The 18,211-nt window shown below is 32.7% G+C and overlaps 1 protein-coding gene across 2 annotated transcripts in view; it reads right to left on the bottom strand.

The window, feature by feature from the left end:
- Nucleotides 1-18,211, bottom strand: part of EPHA3 (EPH receptor A3) — a 359,059-nt gene that overhangs the window by 329,205 nt on the left and 11,643 nt on the right. For both annotated transcript variants that reach the window (XM_065875995.1, XM_065875996.1), the window contains exon 2: nucleotides 11,278-11,342. In XM_065875995.1, coding sequence (XP_065732067.1) covers nucleotides 11,278-11,342 — 65 coding nt within the window. The remainder of the gene's footprint in view (nucleotides 1-11,277; nucleotides 11,343-18,211) is intronic.

Raw genomic sequence — 18,211 nt, forward strand, 5'->3', positions numbered from 1 at the left:
AGAAGATAACACATCTAACCCTTGTTTGAAGACTAGTCACATTAAAAATGATATACTAATTTTTTAAAAGATCTCAAAACATTTATTGGTTCTTATGAAAATTGAGAGTAGTTGAGATTTGTTTTGGTTATGAGCTAACATTTAAAAATACTGTTTCAGGGCTTCCCTGGTGGCACAGTGGTTGAGAGTCCGCCTGCCGATGCAGGGGACACGAGTTCGTGCCCCGGTCTGGGAAGATCGCACATGCCGTGGAGTGGCTGGGCCCGTGAGCCATGGCCGCTGAGCCTGTGCATCCGGAACCTGTGCTCCGCAACGGGAGAGGCCACAACAGTGAGAGGCCCGCATACCGCAAAAATAAATAAATAAAAATACTCTTTCAATGCACGTACATTTAGATTTATATTTGAATCTCAGCTAAAATCAATTTCTAGTTGTCAGAGAATGAGTTAAGAATCTTTAGGCAGAAAGTGACAGCTCAGTCCCTGGATCATAAACCAAGCTGTGATGAGGAGATACAGATACACGAGAGAACGTAGAGCTAATAATAATCCTATACAACTCGATTTTCTTCTTGGCCTTATGAAATATCAGCATTTTTCAACTGCTGAGAAAGGTAGCTCAACATTGACTGACATATTCCAAAATTTGTTTATTATTTAGGGTGCTGCATGGCAAGACACTCAGACAAAATCATCCTGAAATTCTATAAAGTATAGTCTCTTCAACATTAAATCACATAATCTTGAATCCTTCTTTGGTACTCTCCGCAGACCAAGACAGAAAAGATTAATGAAAAGACCACTGAACACAGACCCAGAGAGCAATGATATGACCTTGCGCAAGTCACTAAGACTCCCTGGGCTTCAGCTGCTTTTCTGTGTACTTAAGGAATTGCATTAGAGGACTTCTAAAGTCCCTGCTGGCTCTAAAATTGATTACTCATTCAAATATATTCTACTGCTCCAAATAAGATAAAAATTTGCCCCCTTTATAAAAAAAAAGTGAAGCAGCTGTATCAATAAACATTTTCACAAATTTCTACAGTTATTTTTTGCTTATGACTATGTTGTTGTTTACTTGCTTTTTCAACACTCAAGAGAACAGGTAAATTTAAATCAAAATGATCACTAATTCTACTTCAAAAAATGATTACCCATCCAACATTCATGATACAGATGACAAATAGTTCTAGGGTACAGTTTACAAAATTGATTCATATCATCCACAAGCTTTAAACTCAGTTGAAGACTTTTGAGAAAATCCATAAAGTTTATGGCTACCAGCTGTCTTGATTTCCATGTCATAGAATAAGTATCCAAGTTCAGATGGAGTCTTAAAGTTCTTTGAAAGCATCACACTGAATCTCTCCTCTCTTCCTGCACTGGCTGAATCTCCTGGTTGCTGGGTTCATGGTCTTGTCTCTTCATGTTGAGAAGGGAGATCTCTCCTCACATTTGTTTAAAGTTTAGCTTATTTTTTTTTTTTTAAGTTATCTTATTCTCAACCATACACCCAAAAGGACATTAACGTGTATTGTCATATGGAAGGGAAATTTGATTACTTTTACTATTAGAGCATCTTATGCCCTCTTTTTTTTTTTTTCTTTGTCTTCCTTAGTTTACTAATTTTCGTTTCTACTGAGTCCCCCAAAGGTCTTACAACTTATTCAATTCACCAAATTTGGCTTCTCTTTATTTTATGGCTTTATTATGAAAATGACCTATTAATAAAAATTCTTTTTGATTTTTTTAGAATATTCCTTCTTGGAGTGTCAGCAAAATAATGAAAATTTAACCTATGCCAAATCACTAAGATGTATAACCAAAGGAATAGAGGGCTGATCCTAGGTTCCTGTACTCTATCGTGGGAACTTTCACAGTGATTTCCAGCTGCTTTTTCTGGTGCCCGTCTGTTCTTTGATTACAACATCCTTCATAATCACCTCTTTAAAATACTGCCTTTGAATAATCTCCAATATCTTTCGTGGGGTACATAAAATCGATCATAAGCTGATCTCAGTAACTTTCTAGGAATGTTTCATAGGCATTTCCCGGACAACCTTACATTCTAGTAACTCCTTGATGGGGGAACTTTCATATCCCTTATTCCAGTTTCACTATCACTTAATTCAGGGCTTTTCCAGTCTTTTGGTTTTAATGTTATCTCTTTTATCATGAGCAACAGATGCGGCTGTATAAGTATCTTCAGTATTTACAAATACTGAAGATACTACATGCAGCTCAAATTGAGCTCCAAGATTACATGAGAGAAACTTGAGGATTCTAAAATGAATCCCTCTTGCAAAAGTGCTAAGAATAGATTCCCCGAGTTGCTAGTAAAATACCTATTTTTCTGCTGTGTGGTTATTGTAAAATTCTAAATTTAAAAATATCCAGAGCTATATTAATCACAAATTATGCACAGTGCTGCACTAATTAAGAGTTTGGAAACTACAGCACTGTATCAAGCAGCCGCTGAATACCTTCATAAGTAATACCTGTCTCATTACAGCAGATAATGATTTTCTAGCACAGTGATTCCCAAACTTGAACAACATCAGAATCACATGGAGGGCCTGTGAAAAAACAGGTTGCTGAGCCCTGGTCCCAGGATTTGTAATGTAGTAGTAGGTCTTGGTTGGAAGCTCAGAAATTTGCATTTCTAATAACTACTGTTTAAAAATTTTAAAGAATTTCAATATATTAGTTTTTTAAAATATATTTAACTATATATGACTCTGTAGTTTATATATATAGTTTTATATATAAACTGTAAATACATAAACACACATATATATGTGTGTGTATATATATGTTAAACTGCATCATTAACAGAATGAATAAAAATAACTTGTAACACAGACTATTCAGAAAATTGAGTACACTATCCCCCTTGACGTTTTCCTTCTTATGTCCCACGTAAAGGGGACAAATGATTTTAGCAACTCCCAAGAAAGCTGAGATATTACATTTTGGTAGTTTTTCTTCATATAACACTTCTTGAATAAAGTGAGCATCACAAGCAGAAAAAACAAACAAAACTGATGGTAATCAATGAGCTATGAAGTTTGTAGAAATACTTCAAGTGGTTTGTATTGTAAATATTATAACCTTTAAATGTTCTCAGGTCCAATGGCTGTCATTTGGGACATGGGACTTATTTAAAAAGTGTTTTATGCCATATTTTTTTACAGGCCAAATTTAATTTCTTTTTCAAAAGGCTTTCAAAAGAAATTAACCATCAGAGAATAATAAACCTAAAGGTCAAAACAACTAATTCATGAAATTTAAAAAAATAATTAAGGAGTAAAGTAAATAAGCAAAACTTTTGGGAAATTATTATTTTTAAAAATTCCCATCAAAATTCTTGACTTATACTTAGTGGAATGACAGAATGGAAACTCGTCTCTATTGGAGTACATATGTTATATTTATATCCTATATTCAAATGAAAACCTGGAAGCTTGAAAACATAGTGCTTATTCTAAGTATGCTCTTTAAAATATTAAGGGAACCGGACATTTCTTAGCAATATAGAAATAGATATTCAGTCTGTCATATACTATTTTGCACATGTAGCAATAAATTTAATGTAAAATAAGTATGAAAGTCATTACTTTTTTTAAGTTTAATACCTATATTTTGGTTACTTTTATTTTAATAACCATTTATTTTTGATCAGAAACTATATTCACTTGAAGTTGCACAAAGTAAAAAGTTTTGGTGTCAAAAAGTTATTATTTTTTTAAAATGCTATTAATATGAGAAATCACTAGAAGCAAAACTTTGTTTTTGATTTGAATGTTTTAAAAAGCTACTTTAAAAAACAAATATGAAATGATCTTAATAAATTTATGAAATATTTAAACATTCAAATTAGAGATGAAAATTATTTAAATATGTCTTAGCTTTTTATTTAACTTTATAGTTACTGTATGTTAAGTAAGAATCATGTAGTACAAATTTGTGAGCAAAGATGAAATAAATAAACCCATCCAAATATGTTTCAGATCTCCTCTACTTTAAATTCCACAAAGCTATACATCGAAGTAAAAGAAGCAAAGTACATTGCATGTCATATTAAAAAAATTCTAATCTAAAACCCCCAAAATATAAACAAATAATATTTTGATACAGAGAGGAAAATTCACATAGAAATATACAACATTAACAATGGAAAATATTTTCTATTCTTTAAGCACTAATAAAAGTTCTGTTAAAACAAATACAAGATAACATTTTAATTTTTATAAATTAAATGTTGCCAGAATAAATTCTATCTTTGCTGATTTCTACCACTTATCCACATGCCCCCTTCTTTTATAGCGTATTTTGTTTCAAGGAAAGGTTAAAAAAACCTATGAAACTTTGTCACGTTTTTCTAATTGATCAGACAACCTTCCTTGAAAGTTTAGCACAATAGGTAAAAGTGACACATTTAAAATATATAGCATTGTTCATTCTAGGCAAAAAAATGTCAATGACCAAGAATCACATATGTGAATAATTTGATTTTCTTGGATGGACTATTCAGCATATGAAGCAGAATTTGGACTGTGATTCATAAAGGCAAAGTTCCCAGTGGTTATTGTTGACACCCAGTTGTCAAAATATTCTTCCTGCATTTCAGACACCATTCACAAAGTGAAAGCTAGAAATCCAGCAGATAAGACTTTTAGAATCCAGACTTCACAAATAGCAATAATTCCAATATCGAAGGCACATTATAGTATACTGGAAACTTGTTTTAGAGAGTATTTTTATTATTTCTGTTACTCTCTATGATTCATTCAATTCTAAACATTTCTACTTTTAGTTAAATGGAATTTACATGCAGGATCCTAGCTTTTTACTCTTAGAGGACAACCTATATAATTTTCAATATACAGCTGTCTTTAGCTAGTTTTCTTTTTCAGTTAACTTCCAATTCATAGGCTTGTAGTATTTTCTAAATACATTTAACTAAATAGCTCTGCTAGTACAAAAAATAACGTATGTAATATAGACATAGACATATATCTACACTATTATATATGTATGTTTGTATATTATATATCTGTAATATATACTCATATATATACAATATATATACTATAGTATGTATATATTATAATTTTACTTAAGTTTACGCCACTGAAAAGAGAGTGAAGTCATTACCAGACACCATTTAAAATAACAGACTAGAAATCATCAAATTTTCTCAACAAATGTAAAATTAGTATTAGTTTAGTTATCCTTCCTTGTTTTGGAAAGCTTTTATTATGCATTTATTCAGGTAATGTTAATTTATGGACAACTAATCCACAAACTTTAAACAAGGAGAGTTTCATGAAATGGGAATTGGTCTCAAAGAGCTTTCAGTTTCCAGGTTTAAATAAATATCAATGAAATCACTGCAGTAATGTATAATTACAAGCTGTAGAGGTACAACAAAGAACAAGGCAGATGAGCTTAATAGGTGTTCTGTCCTAGTCTGGGGGGTGCCAGAAGGGTAGCATATGAGAAATAGAAGGTCTCCCTGAAGAAAAATATTAGTATTCTGAGGAAATTCTAAAAATTCTAAAAATTATTAAAAATTTAAAATAAATTGGACACCCAATTTACCTTATTTTGATTCTTTCAATTCAAAATGTAGTTCAAGATTATATGCGAACTTTTATCTGTGCAGATTCAATGAAATAACAATCATGTGTTGTCAAAGGCAATATTTTGGGCTCTTAATTGAGAAGAGGTGTTTGCTGGCACCTCAGGCAATACTATCAATTTTCTTTCCCCAAAATTCAACTCCTAGACATCAAGTTTCGACTGAGATTTAAGCAGACATATGAATGAATTTACCAAAAGGTTTTGGATTAGAATGGGAAAACCGTAAAATTTATCTAAGATTAAGAAATGATATTTGTATATCTCTTTTACATACATTAGTATATATATACTTATTCATAGATAGATATATAGCAACATCTCATTTGTTCAAGTGTCATTCACTATAAAGCGCTGTGACATAGAAATTACTGTTATCCCTTGTTTAAAAGTGAGGCTAAGCATTAATGAAGGTTAATAGGCCTGTATTAGATCATACTGCAATAAATGACAGAGCCAGAATTCAAATGCAGATGTGCCAATTCTACACGACGTGCTTATTCTATTTTACTATTCTGCCTGTTTTCTTTGACTTCATACTAAAGCACAAAAAAGATAACTTGGGAAAATACAAATAACATTGTAGGACAGAATTATGCATTTCCATAGCCTCAATTTAGAAATTAAGGTATTTGATCAGGAGATAAAACATTGGATTCTATCAGGAGGTCTTTAACTGGAAAGTATGAGAAATACAAAAAGAATGGATTTAACAGGGAACACGTATTTTTCCATGTTACTCAGTGGTTCTAAGATGTCAGGGTTCCAGGCTGATCTCTCTAATGCTCTCTGGGTTCCACCTTTCTGGCAATTAAGGGAGTGCAGGTGCTCCAGACTGGACATTGGGCTATCACAGGGCAAACTCAGAGGCACAAAGCACCTGGCCTCTTCCCATCTCTTTTTATTGGAAGGAAACCTTTCCCATAAGTCATTGGAATTCTGTTCCAGTCTTATTGGCTTCACTTACTCTTGCCTAAACCAATCACTGGCAAAATGACTGTAATTATCATGATTTGCTCTCAGATAAATCAATATTCACCCTGCAAAGTGGCAAGAGGGGTCATTTTCCAGGAACACATGGGAGGGTGAAAACCTGAATAATTTCAGTGTTCTATCAGCAAGGAAAAGCCAGGGTACAGATACTTGATGAGCAACCAATGGGTCATCTATTTGCCAGAAGAGTGTTTTTTATTTAAGTACATTATCACTGTTAAGACACCAATAAATAGCTAAGGAAACCTTTAGGGAAAAAATCTAAAAGAATTGAAAAGAGGGGGGTGGTATAAAATTTTTAAAAAATCTACAACTGTTGATTTTGAGACTTCTCATTTCAGACTATTCTTTCTCTATACCCGCCCCCCTCCAACCCTCTCTTCATTCTCTTCTCCTTACTTGAGTTTCTTTGAGTCCAGGTTCTAGATGCCTTTGTACTGCTTGACCATCCTCTCAATACTATCCTAAGTGAAAACTGTGTAGCCTCCCTCCCTTTAATCCCTCCTCTGGGGTGATACATAGACTAAGACACTGTCAGTCAATCAATCAATTTAAGTACTAGTCATGTGTAAACCAAGGACTCTTTCTAGATTGTAATCCAGCAACATATATGGGCTTTGATATATGTTGATTGTCCCCTAAATCAAAGAATATTCAAATTATTGAATTATTTACTAAAATTTCTGAAGATAATTAAGCCCAGAATTCAAAAATTATAATTCATAGTTTACAAGGCCAGAGAAGGTTAATTGCTTGTCTAATTTATTAAAGTGAACAAACTTACTACCAGAAAATATCCATGTCAAATAAAACTCTTCTACTGAAAAGTGAACTGCTGTTCATGACCCCCTTGATAATTTCAGTTTACAAGTTTGAGTATTATTTTCATGAAATTCATTTAGAGAAAACCAAAGTTTCATTAAACTTCTTCACAGATACTTATTTGGGGAATTTGTCCCATGCCTAATAGTATAGTACCATACTTTTCTGCCAGGTTTCCTCTAAGATTTGAAGCACCATTTGAAAATAGAGATAGAAGTAATCCTCCCAAGAAAATCGTATAGGTTAATTGTAAGGTTTTATGAATGAATGTATCTCTGGGGAAGAGGGTAAATAGAAATAGAAAAACATATACATGAAGGAATGGGTCACTCTTGACAATTTTCCACAAAATACATTAATTTTATATGGCTCATGTGATATAATCATCCCATGAAAGATTCATTTCAAATTTGGAATGAATTATTGACTTATTTCTTAAAATTTATATTTCAAAAGATTTGGAATTTAGAGCTTCTAATGGGAGTATCGTTGGGACTTAGAGAAGTTGCTGGCAATCCTAGCTCCTCGTGGAGTGACCATAGCTCCTGCTGGAGAGCTTCATTATCCAAACCCTAAGCAAGGGTTTCTCAACCTGTATGCTGTCATTTTGGACCAGATCATTCTTTGCTGCCCTGTTTTTTGTACAATGACTAGCAGGATGCCTGGTCTTCCACACCAGATGCCAGTAGTGCCCTGCCTTCCCAGTTGTGACAACCAGCATATCTCCATACAAATATCTCCATGGGGCAAAATCAGAATTGCCTCCTGCCTTATCTATGCCTCATCACATGGAGAACCACTGCCCTAAATCAAAAGTGCAGGATTTTCCATGCTGTTTGTGACAACATGGATGGAGCTTGAGGGCATTACACTAAGTGAAATAAGCCAGACAGAGAAAAACAAATATTGCATGGTATCACTCATATGTGGAATCTTAAAAAAAAAAAAATCCATAGAAACAGAGTAGAAAAGTGGTGAGGGTGGGGTATATAGGGAGCAGTTGGTAAAGGGGTACAAACTTTCAGCTATACAAATAAGGCCTGAGGATCTAATGTATAACATGGTGACTATAGCTGATAACACTATATCATAAAATTGAAATTTGCTAAGAGAGTAGGACTTAACTGTTCTCACCAAAAAAGAAAGAAAGAAAGAAAAGAAGAAGAGAGTGGGATATTTCGATAATTCAGTATGGTCTGACATTGTTATAATTTTTTCCTCCAAGGTTTATATTTATATTTTAGTTAACCTGCAAACAGATGCACTTTTACTTATTGGGGTTAATTAATTAAAACAATGACTAGTTCAAAGTTGTTTCCAGCTATCACTTCATTTTTTTATGGAAAAGCTTGCATCATAGATATCACTACTGATTTAACTATCTATTCCCTTTAAAACCAAAACAAACACAAAATTCCTCTATCCTTGTCAAATTGAAAATGACAATGATCAGGCAATAAAAATGATTAATTGAATCTAAAGGCACAAACAATCATACAAGCAAAGATGTTAAATCCCAAACTTAAATTGACTCAAGAATTGAGCTTTCACTCAAGAATATCATCAGTTTCTCAAAACGAAATGAATATTAATGTCACATTTTCTAAATTAGTGCTACTTATTTCCTCATGGACATTATGGTTAACATAATACAGGGGGAAGATTTAAAGGAAAAATGTACTACAAATCACCCCAAGACAATAATTCACATACTTGGTTTTTCTTTTATTTTAATCATTTTGCGCTTAAGGTATTATAAACATCATGATCTGTTGAGGAGATTTTTTTTTTTTTTTCCTCCCTGCTGGTTTTAATGATAAGCTTGGAGAACCTGACTAGCTGTTTTAGGCCATTTAATGCATCTGAAATAGTGAAGTAACAGCTACAAGAAGACCAACCAGGAAAGCAATGAAGAGGAGGCCAGAGCGCCTGAGGTCAGCTTTCTGAGGCTAAAGGAGAGACTGAAAACTGTTCATGAGAAAACCATAAGCGATTCCTAGGAGAAAGGAGGTAGGAAACTGGGCAAGAGATGACAAAAGTCAAGAGGCCAGTTACCCTGAGGAGTGTTTCTTAAATTTAATGTGCTTAGGAATCACCTGGGACCGTGTTAAGATGCAGATTCTGATTCATCTGGAGTGGGGCCTGACAGCCTGCATTTCTAAGAATCTCCCAGGTTTTGACTCTGCTGGTTGGTGCATGTGTACACTGTGTGTGGCAAGGTTCTAGAACATCCCTCCCCACCCAACATTTCTCTGGAAGTAAAAGTGAACTTTGTTCATGATAAAATCTATGAGATTAACAAGGTAAATGAATTCATTTCCCCAAATTCTCAACATGGAGAAATGTGTTTTCTTTATACCTTCTTTAAAGGAAAATAAGAGGTAGACTGCTGCTTTGATATACAAATTAACTTATTGTTTACTATATATATATATATATATATATATATATATATATATATGTAAAGTATCAGTATGGTTTTTGCTTTTCATATCTCCTTAGGCAGCAAGTTTCTATGATATGTTATCTAATGGAGTAATGAAAGACTCACATTTCTAAAATCAAAATTAAAGTTAGGTTTGAGTTTTGGATGATGAGTTTTAAATGAGTTTTCCAGCTCAATCCTGAGTTTCAACTCATTCGTTATGACTACCCAGGATGTGCTTTTACCCTAACCATTTGATTCCTTTTAAACCTATGGGAAAACCAAACCTTGGCTTACTTCATACTCTTCCCTTCTAAGCAACTAAACAAGGCCTGATTATGTGATAGGTTTTGGCATCATGTCAGTGTCAAGGTGCACCAGGAAGAGAAGCAGATACAAAGATGACAGATAGATGAAGTATCCCTGATGCAAAACATCCATCGGTGAAGAAGAAGCTGGTAGTAAAAATTAGTATGTTTAGGCACAAAAATCTAAAGACTGAACACCAATACTAAGTCGAAGTAATTATAACCTCTTTGAAAAGAGCCTGGCCTAGAAAAAAAGGAATATACACATTTACTCCTATCACAAATATTCCTAAATAGCACTTTGCATTTTCCACAGGCTATCCTTGGAAACAAAACAGATATGTTTAGGCATTTTTTGTACAATTTTGTAGGAACAAAAAATTTCCAAATGTACGGCCCTCTTTTTTCTGAAAAAGGAGAAGGAAAATTTTCTCACTCAAAGGCTCATCATAAATATTCGGGTCCCAAAATGCTATACACCTCAGTAATCTGTGTCTGACTTGACAAAAGATTAAAGGTATATACAGTGCTTAGAATTTAAAGACAGTCATATTTTCCTAAATAAAATGCCCGGTTTTAAACTGATCTAGACAAGCTGAAGACACTTTAAGCAAAGAAATTAAGGCAACACAGGCTTATACTGTTCACAAATACCTACCCTATGTGGAACTGTCACCACAGTTGATTTTAAGGCTACAACTCTGGAGGCAACCATCTCCAAATACACACTTTCTACATTACTTAAAATTTAGAGTCTCTCCTCAACTCACCTATTTTGACCACATCACAAAAAAAATGTTAGGTGATCACGCTTAGATCATCTGCATGATGGTAGTAATAATTAAACTGTTTAGTTAGTTCATTCAAGCAATTGATAAATTCAGAAGGGGAAAAAAATACTTCAAAGCTCTCAATAGTTCCATTGGATACAAATACTAAGCTGTGTTAGTCCATGTACTGAATATACTGATAAGCACAACTTGTCATCAGAAGTACAGGAATTCCTGTTCCCAATAATTCCTCCTGCTCTCTAAGACAGGCAATGGACAGAAGAATCATGTTCCTTTCAATAGTTTACCAAACTCACCCCATGTGATGGGTAGGAGATCCAGCCCAGCTCCCCCTGAATTGTTTTTGAATCCAGTAGATCGACTAAAAGAAAACACAGATAACACAAAAACAGTTGAAAGGAATGAATTCTATTTACTTCTGTCAAGTTAATGTTGTCTGTTGCTGATATAATAATATCAACGTGTTCAAAAAACACGACTCTGTTCATTCTCATTATATGTGTATGATGAGTAGAAGAAGGGAATTACAAAGAAAAGCAACCACATGGAAAGTTAAGGGATCAAAAGTTTCTGTGACTTTTTAAACTGTTTATGTTTGTTTATATATATATATATATATATAGTATATTTAATATATTGACAGAATAATTACAGGTTTAAAGAGGACACTATAAAAATACAAAATAGGAAACATTAATGCTAACATGAAATCAAAATAACTGCAAAGACCATTAAATTTAATAAATTGACATGATTTCACTATAAATTAGTTAAGTATGCTTCCATAATGAATCGTATTTCTTTTTGTACATATTTTGATATGACATCTTCATATTGTCCCTGGCCAAAACCAAACATACTGTAATAAATACTGTATAAATTGTGTACTTATGTAATGAACAAAATGCTTAGCTATCAATTTGAGAAGAAGCCAAAATATGTATTATTGTAGCATAGCGCTTTGTAAAGCTTTACTTCTTTAAAAAGGGTATTGTTACCCAAAGACTTTAATGATTTCACTCAGAATTTTGTGCTAGTTATTAAAAAGTCTGATGAATAATAAAATATAATAAGAATGTAGTTGCATTTTGAATATGTTATTAAAAGAGAAAGGCAAATGATTTATTTTCAACCCAGAGAGTATTAATTTGAAATGGACTGGAAAGTAAAATATAAAAAGATACTTTAAGTTTAATTAATAACAAAGGGCTCATGTTGATTGTCAATCTGTTAAATAATGGAAACTATAGTTTTCCCACATCCTTCTTCTAAGTTAGAAAACAACCCCATGATTGATTAATGGAAGATGTAGAAGAAGTTTACATAAAATATGCAGGTAATATTAACATGAACCAGAGCAGGTGAATCAATAAGTATAATAACAGACAGTCATTTTGAAGGGTTCCATATATTCACAAATCAAAACATAATGTTAATACATGCAAAGCACAACATGACCATGTGTTGTCAATAAAGGGCTTCCTGATGCATGAAAAGCACCACCCTTTCTTTAATCATCCCAATTATTTTCTTACAAAGGAAACATTAATCATATAAATGTTAAGAAAATGAATTATATTTGATTGATGTTAGAATTCCAAATTTTCAAGCAATGCTTTTTAAAAGAAGATATTTGGTTAGCTGGTTAGATGATAAATATACTAGGTGAGTATAAGAAAAATTCCTAATCATTAAGATAAAAAGATAAAGTTCTCAGAGGAAAAAAAACATATAAACTTAACCTATTACACTGGAATTCCTTAACGATTAAACTTTTTTCCCCTCACAATAAATTAATCCCAGTGAGAAGTAATTATATTTAGATAAAAGAAGAAGATAGTTGCTGCATGGATTACATAGTGTAATTTCCATAATGGAATTATTTCCCAGGATATCAGTTTGGAAATTAACAGTATGCTTAATTATATTGAAATTATCTCTGGAAAATGATTTTTAAAAAAACTTCTACCAATTAATGTTACGGATAACATTTCAGATTATATAATGTTAAAGAATTTTTGAAAATATGAGAATACAGCCTCACCTTTAAAGTATGTTACCAACATTTATTCTGATAGACATACCTAGCTCAGTTGTTGGTTCTATCACATTCAGCAGTTGATTTCTCTGAGTTTTACACAGGATTTGCATCGTAGAATTTATAGGGCCAGTATTCATAAATCATTGGATCACATTTGTAATACCTTCAGGGGTTTAAATGATTCAATGTTTTTGTGTGTATGTAATAATTGAATATGTACTAAATGATGAATATATGTTATTCCACCTGCTAAGATGAATGGTTGATTTAATTTCAGTATTAATAACCAGAGGAAAAAAGTGTTTGAGGCAAGGAAGATATAAATATTTTCTCCACTTAGTAAATTACTCATTGGAACGTAGGTTGTTAACTAAAGAACTATACCCTTAAGTTTTCTCTGATGATAATGATGAGGGGAAAAGGACTGGCTTTATCACATCAACATTTGGTTTCAACTCAAAGGAGAAAAGCTAAACCAAAAAGAATTGTATTGCACTGTCAATTAAAATTGGTATAAGAGATTAATTAAATTTATTTCATTTACTCAGAAATTGAATTTTTAGTGCACTCCATTTAGCATGAATGAGGGAACACACAATTAGCAGCATTACTCATGATTCTGATCCTCTTGTCTATCAAACATAATTAGGTCTGCACTGGTTATCTCACAATGTTGCCATGATGATCAAATAATATAAATTTAGTTAAAGCCACCTGAGGTTATTACATGCTATACAGATTCAATGTTCTGTAAACTTAAAATATTATCTAACAACAGTTCCAATACAATTCTTCTGAATGGTATTGAAAATCAACCATCAATATATGGCCTAATAGAGAAGAAAAGTGACATGAAGACACTTTTTAAAAGCACCTATTTGGGGTTTATAAAGTGTTTTTGTTTATAACCAAATAAGAACAACACAGTCTAAGAATTCTAGCCACTTAAAGTCAATGGTTACTAGACTGGAATTTGCCAGGATATAAACCTCAAGGCTCCTGTGATCTGTTGTATAGCAATCTTGAGTGCAGCATAACTGAGATAAGAAGAAGAGAAAAGTTAATGGAATTTGAAAGTCAACGTGCTGTGAGTGATGTCTCCGGATACATTGACTAAATCTAACCTTGCAATGCAATATCTTAAACCCCACACTGATATGGGCAAGAACCTTAGTTACTAATGCTTTTCCTCTCCCAAAAACGCTGTAGACCTGATCATAGCCTTTCAAGTAGTGCCATTATTCAAATGCCAGGGCAGATAGAATTGTGATGTACAAACATATTGTAGTCTGAGTTTTAATGACACTTTGTAACATGGAATATTTATTTTAATTGCTAAAATTTTTGAGTTTACAATTATGAATTTTAACAAAAATATTAGGAAATTATGCTTAAGGGTAGGTGGGAATATATAAATAGACTAATTCTTTAACGACTGCCTCATGCTAAGTTATTTGCCAAAGATATAAATGGGTCTCTTACCAGATTTCATATTCTAATGGTTGATTTCCAAATATTTGTGGTTTGTAACAGAAAATATGTCATTTCATTAATTTCAGAATATTTTCTATTCAAAGAGCTATGTAGCATATATTAACTTCTAAAAGTGATTTAAATTGGACACATTTTGAAGTGTTAGAACTCCACTTGAGATATAAATAGGAGTTTTTGGCAAAAGAAATCATTGTGGGGAGTCTGGATGGATATGGTTCTGGGTGTCTTTCACATGCTTTACTCTGTCTAGTCTCACTGCTTTTAAATGGAAAAAAAAGGTATAAATAGGTGAAGGGGTTTACATTCATGAAAACAGTAAGGGAATCCTCACTCAGTCTCCTTGAATTGGCTTTCAGGTGGGCACTAACACAAGATTTACTGGTCAAAATGATGTGTGGTGTCTGATGAGAATTAGAAGGCGTAGAATGAAGTAAAGGAATAAGAACAAAGTATAGGGTAAACTGGCTCATATTAGTTGTAAGTGCTTCTGGAAAGAAGGAACCCTTGCTGTCATTCCTGCCACTGATCTTTACTGTCACTTTTCCCACTTGGCTGAATTATGGAGTTAAGATGCTCAGGAGTCTTTTCTCTCTTCCCTTCTTACCCTCTATGATAATGAAGAGATAATCAAATATCTACTTCTTTGCTCACTGGCATTGACAACGTCATAAAGAATTATCTGTGCCAAGGATTTATATACCACCTTCCCTTCTTACTAATAAGAATTCATTAAAAATTTTTAAAGGACTCAGTCATTAAAATAAGATTTTGCAACAAATGTTCTCATTTAGTAAGGACAGATTAAAAACTTTAGGTATAAATTTCTGGAGTTTTACATTTAAAGAATCATTAATACACCAAGATTTTTCAAGAGCATTTCAAAATTCTGATTCATAGTGGCTATCTGTCCACTTAGAAAGACTAAGAGTTAAACAAATATTCACATCTTTTAGATTAAGTGCTGCAAATATACAGATAGTACGAAAATAATTTTTAAAATTAAATGCCACAATTTCTTACTGAAGTGGAAGATCATTTCAATTATTTAATAACATATCTATGCTTTGTGGTAATGCTATAGTTGCATTTAAGAAAACATTTAGAAATGTCAAGGTGACAAGTAGGGCTTAATGGCTAAAGAATTTCAGACTTGTAATAATAGACATGTTTTCTTGTAAAACCTTCAGTTACAAGGTGCTTTTATAACCAAGTGCAAATAACTATGAAACCGCTACAGCAGAAAACAAACCCATCCTTTGATTTTGTCTTGTTTTTACTAAAAAATAATGACATTTCCTTTCCTGTTTGTGCCATCACTGTAATTGTCCCAGACACATTTCTTGTACACTATTTATCTGTATCATTTTCATCACTTTCTGTTATGATGAAAAGAGTAGTTTTGCTCTAGGTTATAGATAGCAGAAGAGTCCTTTAATCTGCTCCTAAGTTATACTTGAATGTTGCAAATAGAATACAGGAAGTAATACATTTTGATCTCAGTGTTGTAATTCGCTGTGTGGTACTCTGGTCAACCATAACATGGAATCAAGAAATCAAGATGTATTTGCTGACAGGAGTCCACCAAAGCTCAGCTTTTCATTTTTACTGTACACACCCAGGTATGCCACAGAGAAGAAATTTAGAGAAGTCAGTTTTATTAATGTACTTATCTATTTCAACATAACTTTTATCTACTAGGATTATATATTCTTAGTTAACAGTTCCTATAGACTTCCTGTTTATGTTTATTTCTAACTAAACATAATTAAAACATCTTTGTAATAGATCATTAGTATTGTATTTCACAGACTAAAACTTATAAAAATGTTTTAAACTATAAATGAAGTCAACTAAAATCTATTAATTGTGGGTAGATAAAACTTCCTGTAATCTATGTTAAATTTTACAGGCATTTTGTGTCATAGAAGTATAAATTTATGATAATTTCTCAATCAAATAACCAAGTAAAATAATTATGTAAAAATTTTTAAAAATGTGTAGTGCTAGACATTTCTGTGAAAACCCTCTTATTGCATGGTATCAATGGCTTATTTATGGGATATAAGCAGATTTCTGGACAAGGTGGTATACTATCAACTTTTTCTTATTAGCTTTTCTTCCTGGGCAATAATTTTATATTAACTTCTATACAGGCAGGTCCTAATTAAAGAAGAAACTGTAATTAGCTGCCGCATTTCAATCTTTGCCAACAGCAGGAAGAAGTCATTGGAATCAAAACATAGTCTTACAGTAAGATGTCTTGTGTTCTCATGACTACAGCAGCTCAAGGAAATAACAAACACAGACCAAAATTCCACTTGAAACTTGGATACTTTAGTAAATGTTAACTCTGTGTTGTTTCTAAAAGGTTAAAATTTTCAATTTTTTGCTTTTTAATCTGAGAAATCTGAAGGTCACTCTGATATTAATACTCTTATGGAGAAAACAGCTATTAAAATATCCCTTGGGAATGTGTTCTTATAACAAAATAATTCTTTCAAATAAATGAGTGGGGATGTTCTACTGTCAATGAGGTTTTACTACATTAACAACCTCAGCTTTGATAATGGTCCCTAGAATAGCAGGTCTCTTTGCTTCTGTGCATTGTCAACCTATATTATGAATCATTTAGACAAGTGAAATGTGTTTCCCAAAATGTAAGGTACTAAAAGTAGAACACTAATGATTATGTAAACATTGTACTTTTTCAACATATTTTAGCTTTTTAAAGTGTTCTAGAACAGAAAAAATTGTTTATTTCTACTCTGAAAGGACTTTTTTGACAGATTAAAAAGTGAAAAATGAAAATATATCCTTCAATTTGAAATTATATAAACAATCATTAGGGCAAATAGGCACTCAAGCAATAGCACATATATTTTGCCTTCACACCATAAATTCAGGCTGTCTTGGTATATACTTTTTATTATATCGCTTGATTATTAACTTTTGACTACTAAATGTAAGCTATCTGTTTAGTCAGGGTTTGAACAATGGTATGAAAATGGAATAGAATGTAGAAGATGGCTAACAAAACAATTCTAATATAGTAGTTATTTTCAAAATAAAAATGTGCTTGGAAGTCCCTTGGATATAAGGATTCAAATTTTAACATAGGGAACAAAAAGTGTAGTGATGAAATTAAATTTCAATTTAAAAACATTCTTTGGAAGATATACAGATTGCCAACAAACACATGAAAGAATGCTCAACATCATTAATCATTAGAGAAACGCAAATCAAAACTACAATGAGATATTATCTCACACCAGTCAGAATGGCCATCATCAAAAAACCTACAAACAATAAATGCTGGAGAGGGTGTGGAGAAAAGAGAACACTCTTGCACTGTTGGTGGGAATGTAAATTGATACAGCCACTATGGAGAACAGTATGGAGGTTCCTTAAAAATCTAAAAATAGAACTACCATACGACCCAGCAATCCCACTACTGGGCATATACCCTGAGAAAACCATAATTCAAAACAAGACATGTTCCACAATGTTCATTGCAGCTCTATTTACAATAGCCAGGAGATGGAAACAACCTAAGTGTCCATCAAGAGATGAATGGATAAAGAAGATATGGCACATATATACAGTGGAATATTACTCAGCCATAAAAAGAAACGAAATTGAGTTATTTGTAGTGAGGTGGATAGACCTAGAGTCTGTCATACAGAGTGAAGTCAGAA

This window comes from Phocoena phocoena, chromosome 4 (genome assembly GCF_963924675.1).
Source record: "Phocoena phocoena chromosome 4, mPhoPho1.1, whole genome shotgun sequence".
Taxonomy (NCBI): domain Eukaryota; kingdom Metazoa; phylum Chordata; class Mammalia; order Artiodactyla; family Phocoenidae; genus Phocoena; species Phocoena phocoena.